The sequence below is a fragment of the Capricornis sumatraensis genome, chromosome 17 (genome assembly GCF_032405125.1).
Source record: "Capricornis sumatraensis isolate serow.1 chromosome 17, serow.2, whole genome shotgun sequence".
NCBI lineage: Eukaryota > Metazoa > Chordata > Mammalia > Artiodactyla > Bovidae > Capricornis > Capricornis sumatraensis.
Genome location: NC_091085.1, coordinates 72909341 through 72919286, shown reverse-complemented (window position 1 = coordinate 72919286; position 9946 = coordinate 72909341). Strand labels below are relative to the sequence as shown.

General features: G+C 55.4%; 1 protein-coding gene across 1 annotated transcript; it reads right to left on the bottom strand.

The window, feature by feature from the left end:
- Positions 1-303: 303 nt before the first annotated feature.
- ASPHD2 (aspartate beta-hydroxylase domain containing 2) lies at positions 304-7211 on the bottom strand. Its single transcript, XM_068990234.1, has 3 exons — positions 6404-7211; positions 1145-1258; positions 304-623 (listed from the first exon to the last, which is right to left on the bottom strand). The coding sequence occupies exons 1-3, from the start codon at positions 7209-7211 to the stop codon at positions 514-516; spliced, it is 1032 nt and encodes a 343-aa protein (XP_068846335.1). The 3' UTR covers positions 304-513.
- Positions 7212-9946: the final 2735 nt, after the last annotated feature.

Genomic DNA, 9946 nt, shown 5'->3' with positions numbered 1-9946 from the left:
CCAGGTGACGTAACAGCAGCAGAGGCCATGCTCGCCAGCTCCCTGCTTTGCAGTTTTTTGGTTGTTGGTTTTTTTTTTTTTTTTCCTCTTAAGATGACCACAAGAAGATTTACGTTATTACATTCAGACAAGTAACCGTTTGGCGACTCTACTTCAGAGCACTGACAAGACCAAGTAGCAGCGCGCGTGACACCAGACGACAGGGACATCGGGCCTCTGGCTGCAGCACAGAGGAACGCGCTTTTAGGCAGAAAGGAATCGCAGAAGCAAACGATGGGAAGGGGAGAAAAAAAAATCTAAGGAAATACAAGCTGGAAATTCCCTACTGTTCAATAACCAAAGGAAAAAGGGACCCAACGTGATCTTAAAAAAACAAAAGTCCCAAATGCGAGCTCTCAGTTGAGGCAGGTTTCTGAGCATGGGGTCCAAACGGAGCCGGGGGGCTGGGCCGCAACCCTGTCTACCCAGGCAGACCCACTGTCACTCCTGGCGACTCCAGCGCGACCAACGTTCTCATCGTCCCGGAGCAAAGATGAAATCCAGGGCCTGCCGCTCGGCTGCCGCGACGTGCGGGTGCCACAGATCCACCATGAAAACCACCCGCGGGCCGTCCTCCGCTGAACCTGGGGGAGGGGAGGGGAGGGCGGCGAGAGGAGAGAGTCAAAGTGCCCCGAGCCGGGACCACAGTGGAGACGGACCCACGCGGGCAGCACCCGGGCAGTGACCCCTCCTGCCCCCTGGCACAGAGCGCAGGCTTGCCTTCTGCCTGAACAAACCCTAGGAGAGGGCCCCAGAAGGTTCGGAGCAGAGCGCAGAGCACGTTTAGGGCAGGAAAGCTACTGCGTGCGCTCCTCCCGTGGCGGACCCATGACATCTGTCCAAGCCCATAGAACGGACAACAGCAAGGGTCAACCTTCACGTAAACTATGACACGGCCACTGGTCACAAACGTGCCACGGCCACGCAAGATGTTAATAAAGGGGAAATATATGCAGAGGAAGGTCGCATCAAGGGGCAAACATTCTGGACTTTGTGCTCAGTTTTTCTGGAAGCCAGAAACAGCTCTAAAGAGATAAAATTGAAGTATATATGAGTGTACACATGTATATATTTAAAGGCGGCCACAGAACAGGCAGGCACTCACCTTCGTGGAATGCGGTGTGTAGGAAGGAATCATCGAAGAGGAGGCAGCGGCCTTCTGCCCAGCACTGGGGCTCCCCTCCCACCACCAGCTCACAGCCACTTGGGGTTTTCAGACCTGGGGGAGAGGAGAGAGGAGAGGATGAAGAGGGGCAGGACCAGGATGCTGGAAGTCAGGAGGGCAGCCTCGGCGGAGGTGGGAGGGGCATTCAACTTCCGAAGCCCCGCCTTCCCCCCCCTCACCCCTCGGGAGCCCCGATTGCAGTTTGCTAGGACAGAGCCGGGCTGTGCACCCAGACGCCCACTGTGTTCCCCAGAAATGCTCCCTCCTCCCGTGGCTTAATCTGCTCTGGGCCAGGGACACTTCTGATCACAGCACAGACTGACTGAGGCTTGCACCTCACCTGGAGACTCCTGAAGCCCAGCCTTAGGACCCCTGGAGGTCGAGGCAGGTGGGATCAGACCTCCACCTGCACGAGAGGCAAGGGCTGCTCCAGCTGAGAGTAAAGATGCTAAGACCCTCAGGGTGCCCCCGCCTTGGGGTCCATCGCAAGGCCCAAGCATGGCATGTTCACAGGCCAAATTTCCCCAGCCTCACTCTGGGAAGCTGGAGACACCCCTAAAGAAACGTCGAGCTTTGAGAGGTAACAGACTGACACCCTCAGAGAGGGAGCTGCTGTGTTCAACACAAGCACGGGGCGGGGGGCTCGGGTACACAACCCCGGACTCGGGGTCTGGTTGAAACGCTGCTGTGCGTGCACGTTCACGCCCCTATCTCCAACCCTGCGTCTGAAGGGCGCCGGGCCCCTGGCACTCTGGTCGCCTAGGCACTTGTAGCCACCTAACTGATTCAGAAGAGGGTGAGTGGGCCCGACCTGGGAGGCAGCGGGCCTTGCAAGAGGCGCTGGCATGGTGGCTGGCTGCGTCCCAGCCTGACAACCACAACCCTGGGCCAGTCGGCACCCACCGCTCTGATTTAATGTCCCCTTGACACATAGGAAACAGCTTCCGAACAGCCTGAGGATTTCATGTACCCCCTGAACCACCAATGGATGGCTCCAGGAAGCATGGATGGAGGCAGAATTGAAACAGAGGCCGTGAGGAGGAGAGGGCAAGACAAAGGACCTGGGGTCAGACAACCACCTTTACGTGCTAGGTGACTTTAAGCAAATCCCTCCACCTCTCTGAGCCGTAGCTCTTCGTCTGTAAAGAGGGGCCGTGGGCGTACTTGCCTTCCAGGCTGTGTGACCACTGTCCTTGCTACCAACCACCAAAGACTTACTGCGAGCAGGGGTTTGCATTAAACATACACTTTACAGACATCACTTCACATGCTTTCCAGGTGCAGTAACTGAGCCTTAGAGAAGTTCAGTGACCAGCTGGAAGTGCTATTCAGCCCTGCGGGAACTGAAATTCGAACCCCAGTCTGTCTGGCTCCATGGAGCAGGCTGGTCTAACACTAGACAGTATGAAGGAAGTGTGAGCTGACACGTCAGTAGCAGTGATGCTAAGTGGTTGTCAATTTCCCCGCAGACGGTCAGTTTCAGCTCTCAACAGTACATTCACTGGCTCAGCTGACAGTCCATTCTGCCTCTGGAACCACCCTCTCCCACTACAGTGACAACTGCTGGGGGAGGTCAGGGTTGTAAAGGGGTTCAGCCTGCCACTCACTGGCCCCGATGGAGAGCCCCGCGGGCCACATCCTTCCGTGTGTCCCCTCACTGCTTGGTTCGGGTGCAGAAGGCCTTTAGGAATGGGTGGTTCTCCGCAGGGACAGTCCACCCCAGGGTTTTGGAAAGGAGCTCCCTCTCTCTGGGTAGTGATTCACTACCAGTCCCCACAGTACAACAGACAGACAGCCTGGCTTGCGCTTCCCAGCCCCAGTTCCCTCTCCTCCTCCTCCCTCCCCTGTACCCCAGCCTCCCTGCGGCCCACCATCCCAGCTGACTGCCAGAGCCAGCCTGGCTGGCAGGAACAGTCAGCACCCCCACAGACAGAGCATCTGGGTGGCTCCTGGGGATAGACAGGCCCCCACGCTGCCTCGGCAGTCCTGCGTCCCTGGCCTCTCTGGCTTAGGGCTTGCTGCTTTGTCTCCACTGCCCACGAACGGAGACAAGAGATAGGAGGAGACAGGGCTCTGTCCAGCGAGGCCCTGCCTCAGGAGGCTGGCAACTGGCCTGCAGGGCAGGCAAGGCAGACACGAGCTGACCCACTTGCATCACCATCCAGACGGCCAAGAACACCAGCAATACTCAGGAAGGGACGAGAGCCTGACTGGGCTTCCCGATGAGAATGTGCACATGCCTGTGTGCGGGCTGGGCACCTGCCTCCTGGCTAACATCTGCCTGGTTAGTTCCAGAGGCGGTTCCCTGGAGGTCTGTGGTAGTGGCTGGGGACACTGCAGCCCCTACGCGCTGCGGGGTGATGGCTGGGCAGCGTGGAGGGGTTAAGTGATGCCACGTCTAGTGGAAGCTTGGAGCAGCCTCGGCAAACTTGTGCCAACTGGAGGCGCTGGGGCTGCAGTCACACAGAGAAATGACCCCCCCCAGGCCCCATGAGGACAGAAGGCAGAAAAGGAGGCAGGGGTGCGTGTGCATTTCCAGGGCCCAGTCCTGGAACCGCAGGGGCCTCCCCACGACGGCCAGGTTAACTGGTGACAGTGTGGCCACCAGCACGTACCAGGCCCTCCCTGCCTCTGACCTCGTGCTCCAGACCCTCCAGTCAACACACAAGGTCACATGAGTCTCACACACCCTGTTTCCTTTCTGGGTGGATCATGTAGGCAGGACAGAGAAGAGAAGGAAATGGCAAACCCAGCCCTGGCACTCGCCCTGGCCACGGCACAGCCCACGCTGGTGGGCCGCCTTCCAGCACTGCCTGCTGTCCACGGTGACACGGGTGACCCAGTTTCTCTGGTGGCAGGCGGCACTCGGGGAGGGGAAGGACAGGTCATAAAGAGGCCCGTGCAGACACGTATTACAAACACGCGCGTGTACACGGCACTGATACACAACAGGCATTAATACCCAGGGGGCGGATCCTGGGTGCTCTTGCCCCCAGCCCTTCCTACTCACGCTGCCCGAATTCTGCCTCAGATGCCCTTCCCTACGCATCACTCTGAAGCTTTCAAAAAACAAGGAGAACCTTTAAGAAGAACAGCATTGCTTCCTGTGCCCACAGCCTCAATTCCTCAGCCTGACGGGGGCAGGGAGGGTGCCCTGTGGTTTGCTCCCACCGACTGGGCCAGCTCAGCCCACCAGCGGACTTCCCTGCTCTGGGGGACGGCTCTTCCCTCGCTCCGCCCAAGTGGTCCCAGGGTCCCACAGGGTCAGACCCTTCTCCCCAGAGCAGCCTACCTGCAGCGCCCGGGTCCCCTGAGCTCAGAGCGCATCCCGGTGCATCGCACAGAGACTTTACTGACCACGACCATCACTTAAGACGATCATCTCACGTCTCTGATAAACCAGAGCCCCCTTTACCTGACTGCCCTCCACCTGCCAAGCACTTAACACACAGGACATACTTCTAATCGTCCAATCAGCCCTCCAGGTGGGTACTACCCCCACTGTAGAGAGGAGAAAACGGAGGCGCAGCTTCAGAGCCTACCCAAGGCCGCCTGGCAAACGGGCTAAGCCAGATCTGAGTCCAGGTGTGTGTGCTTCCGGAGCCTGCACAGTTTCTGCTGTCTCCTGGGGGCGGGACCATGTTCTATGGATTAGTTTTTCACATTGCCCAACACACCGTTTGACCATTAACGTCCTAGCTGCCATTTATCGAATGTTGTTATGCGCCAGGTGCTGTGTCAAATGCCCATGGAAGATGTTACTTTGTTGAAACCTCTCAACATTCCTGTGAGTGAGTACTATCTGCTCATCTTACAGATGTGGAGACTGAAGCCCAGAGAGAGACAGTTACTGCGCAAAGTCTCACAGCTGGCCATGAAGCCAGGCCACTCCCTCCAGGGCCCCGATCGTGTCCTGCTTTTACTCTTGAAATACTCAAAACGGTGTCAACTGCCTCAATCTAATTTTCTTTTTCTTTGAAGCAGTAAAGCCCTCTGTCCAATCCTCACAGACAGAGCACAGGAGGAGCAGAGGGGCCCAGGGGAGAGGGGCTCAGGGCCCCGGCGTCGGGCTCAGGGCCCCGCCCCCCACCCCGGCAGCCCTGAGGTCCCCTGCAGAGCCCAGTTCTGATACCCCTGCTCAAGCCCATCCTGGGCTCCTCCACGTGCTCGTCCCCGCTCCGCGCCACAGGTGGGGCGGTCACACCACTAAGCTGGGCCTCGCCCAGGCTCTTCTGGTGTGGGATGCTAACCTGTGGCACCGTTGCTCTGGTAACCAACATGTTATCTCGACTCACCAGGGAGGAGGCATTCTGGAGAACTAATATCCCTCTTCACCGAGTAGCATCTGAGCCTGCTTTTATCGAGTACTCTCTCAGGAACACTCCTACTCCAGTGTTCTTGCCTAGGAAAGCCCACGGACAGAGAAGCCTGGCGGGCTATAGTCCATGGGGTTGCAAAGAGTTGGACACAACTTAGCAACTAAACAAGAACACTCTCTAACAGGCTCTGCTTAAACAAAAGCTTCACAACTCACACTACCAACACAGCTCTGTAAGAAATGGTCTTTTTTACCTCCAATTTCCAAATGGGGAAACTTGAGGCCCAGAGAGGTGGACTGACTTGCCCAAAGGAACCCAGCCAGCTGGTGGTGGAGCCAGGATGCAAACACAGGCAACCTGACTTCAGACCCTGTTCTCAAAACCACTGCTACACACACTTCGCCTGTTACCAACCTCCTTGGAGGCTGAACAAATTCAATGTAACACCAAGCATCACCTCGTCCCTGTGATTAGGAAGGCACTCGGGTTATCTTCCAGCCTCCTGGACACCGTGACAAACCTCCAGAACCACTTCAACAGCCTCTGGCTCTAGAGCTACTCTGTTCCATACAGCAGCCGCCACCAGATTTTAACTTCTGGATTAAAGTAAAAATCTAGCTCCTTAGTGGCACCAGCCACGTTTCAGGCCCTGGACAGTAACATGCGGCTGGCGGCTCCCGCCCTGGACAGGGCAGACAGGGCCTCTGAATGGAGCACCTGTCAGAGTAGGTTGATACTGACCACGCCTTTCTTTTTTGACTCAATCTCTGCTGCCAACACTGTGTACCCCTGACCCATCGATTTTTGATCAGAGTGCCATGAAGTGCGTAGCTTTCGTGGGGCGGGATTCAGGACCGGAGGCCCCGCCCCCGCCACCTACCTAAATGGCACCGGACGCGGATGTTGGTGGGGCCGTAGTGCTCCGTGATGACGGTGCCGGGGCTCAGCACGGAGAGGCACGCGTTCCCAAAAACATTGTTGCCAATACAGGTCCGAAGGCTTCCCAGCAAGCGGTACGTCCGTGGGCACTTCCTGCAGTTCCGGGGGATGCAGACCCCCTGGTTGACCAAGTGAAAGGTGACCCACTCCCCGCTGGGGGTGCTGTTCATCTTCCAGCCCTGCGGGAGGCTGCAGTTCGAGAAGGCTTTGTACAGGGTCTCAAACTCGCACAGGATGGTCTGGAAGTTGCGCTCCAGCAGCTCCACGTCGTGCTTCTGCGCCTCCCGCGAGAAGTAGGGCGCGGTGGGCAGGTCGGGCAGGAAGAAGACCTCAGGCTTCTGGATGGACGGCCGGCTGCTGAGGTAGCGGCCCTGCTCGCGGATGCCCTTGTGGATGCGGCCCATGCCGGACCACGAGTAGCGCTTGGCGTACTCCTGCAGGTTGTGGTAGAGCTTCTGGTTGAGCCCCTCGCTGTGGCTGCAGCGCACGCACTCGGCCGACTGGCAGTACACGAATCCGTTCTGCAGCCCCGCCGCGTCAGGGCCCTGCATCAGGGCGTTGACTGAGGCGTAGGCCCGGGGCTGCTCGCGGCCCACGTGGTAACAGTACCACACGAACAGGGCCAGCAGGCAGGCCACGCTGACCGCTGCCGTGGTGTCGCAGTCCCGCACCGACTGGATGCCGGCGGCGATGCAGTCCCTCAGGCCGTCCAGCGACCAGCCCCAGGCCACCAGCCACTCGAGCGACATTTTGGGGGGAGCTGACGGGGGTCTGGAGCGAGGTCAGACGAGGTCAGTCCTCAGGGGTCGCGAGGGCACTGACGCCCTGCAGCCTAGCGCCGGGGGCGGGGCGCTGCCTGGGCCGGTGGGGGCATGGCGGCCGCGGGTCCTGGGCTGCTGCTGCGGGTGGCATGGACCGACCTCTGCGCTCACTGCTCCAGTCCCAGCGGGAGTCCCTGCGGCGGGGGGAAGGAGTGGCTTGAGGTCGCCTTAGGACGTGGGGCGGGTCACCGTGCAATGATTTTTTAGGCAATCCAAACCTGGGATTAAAAATAATAATAATAAACCGGCATCCATTTTTACACTCGGAAAAGTCCTCAACTACAATGCAAAAAGCCCCAGATCATTTTATCAGATCCCATTGGAAGAGGACACACTTCTCATCTTGTGCGTTCCTCCCCCATTTCCCAAAACGCCAGTTGTGTCTAATCTGGGTCGAGTACTGTTGGATAATTGCAGCAGTCCCATCTGTTCTGTGTCATCCTCAGGAGGAGCTATGATCCCCACTTTATGGATGAGGAAACTGAGGCTCAGAGAGGTCCTATAACTCACCCCAGTTCATGCAGCGGGGGCAGGGACACAAAGCCCATCTCACCTCAAAGCACGATCTGCTGCTGTACTCTTGTAAAGAAGGTACGTAATAAATGCTCCCTCTCCCTAAATCTCTAATGGAACTGCCCGACCAGGGACTGAACCCTCACCCTCTGCAGCGGAAGCTGGGAATCTTAACCACTGGACCAGTAGGGAAGCCAACTCTCTTGTAGTTTTTATTAAAGAGAAATCTGGATTCAAAAGCATCTTACAAATGGCAAAGGCACTTAAAATCTCATGTTCTCCATTTTACTTTCTCTTTCACAGCACTTCATCATTCTTGTTTATTTAATCTCTCTTGCCCTCTGACACAGGCTGGGCTTAAATCAAACTGGAAAAGCAAGTGGGCTCCCTGGGGTCAATCCATGGCAGACACTGGGCATTTTCTGTCTACTTGCTTGGGAGGCTATCTACTGGCCTCACCCATGGGATTATGAAGTGAAACGATGGACAGGAGGAGGAGAGAGAAATAGAAACCCTTTCTGGTCTCTGCCTCCAAACCAGACAGAAGCGCTTTACCTCATAGCTCACTTACGTTTCGGGCCAATGTCTAGCACGCTTATTATCCTAATAATCTAAAAGACGATCAGAGCCCAGCTGTCTCATTGCCAGCTGACACATATACACTATTGATACTATGTATAAAATAAACAGGTGATAGGAACATAGTGTATAGCAGGAGAACCCTAACTAATGCACTTTGGTCACCTAAATGGGAGGGGAATCCAAACGAGAGGGGGTATACGTGTAAGTATGGCTGATTCATCCTCCTGTGCAGTAGAAGCTAACAAACATGTAAAGCAACTCTACTCCAATAAAACGAAAAAACAAAAGAGCCCAGAGATGCTTCCCAGTTGAAACTCTTTGTCCACCCTCTTTTTAATCAGAGGAGAACAGCCAGGTCTATGTTCCACTACATGTGTGGTAACATTCCCTCATCTCGAGGAGAATAATTCCGAAATTTTGTTTGGTACTACCCTCTCTCCTCTCCCCCAGAAATATGAGAAGGCAACTAACAAAAACAGGAAAGCTGTACCCTCCCCTTTCTCTGGGGACTAAATTTGGCCTAAGCGTCCTTGCAACGTAGCAGAAAGGCTAAGAACCCAAACTGGGCAGGTCACTCCCCTCTCTAACTCTCAGTTTGCTCATCTGCTTGGAGGGGAATGACGGGTTCAAAGTGCTTATGATCAGGTCAACATCTAACGACTTCTGTGACATTGGACTCCCATCTCTAGAAGCCTGCAAACCAAAGGTGGGCTGTCAGGGACAGGTACCTCAGCAGTGAGAATTCCAGCAGCCAAAGGTAAACTCTTGTGGCCACACACCTCAAGGGACTTTTTCTTTTGTCCCCAGACATGCAGAGCTATTAAAATGAAAGGGAACCCTTAGCTTCTCCTTAACTCCCTACTTTTTATCTTCTCCAGCTTAGGTTGAATCACTTGACTATGATATTTAGTAAGTCAGAAACACACATGCTGAATATTCATGGACATTTTTTATGTTTCTAGGAAAAATACAAGAGCGGGGAGGTTAGAAGCTAAATTTTTGTCCTCACGCGTCCTCCATTTCCTCACAGATTCGGGAGAAAGGGAAAGGCTGGGTCCCTGAATGGAAAGAGCCCCTCCCCAACCCCGCCCGGGCCCTGGTCCTCCCATCACTAGCAGCTGTTTCCTCTTAAATACCAGGGAAGGAAAATCCTGCAGAAAGGTGTTTTGCTTGCAAGCCTTCTCCCAAACAGAACCCCAGGATTCTTGAAATTCAGTGTGAAACTAACATCTGCGTGATAACAAGCACTTTTACTAAAAGGATTTCCCCCCTCACTGAGCTGAAGCCCTAATTGGAACTTTTACACCGAGTCTCTCAGGAGGAAAGATTTTTCTTAAAGGTTCTAAGAGATGATTATAATTTAACAAACACCTGTTTAAGTATTCCTTTCCATCAGCCTTGCCTACGGTTCAAATCAATCAAAATGAAGACCCCCAGGGACTGGGTGGATGACAGGGGCTTCTCTCTACTGGACACCCACACTGCTAACCCTCCCCACCCCACCCCCAGAAAGCCTCATTGTGTACAACGCCAGCCATGAACGCTCCTTGGGCTGAGCTCAAAACAAA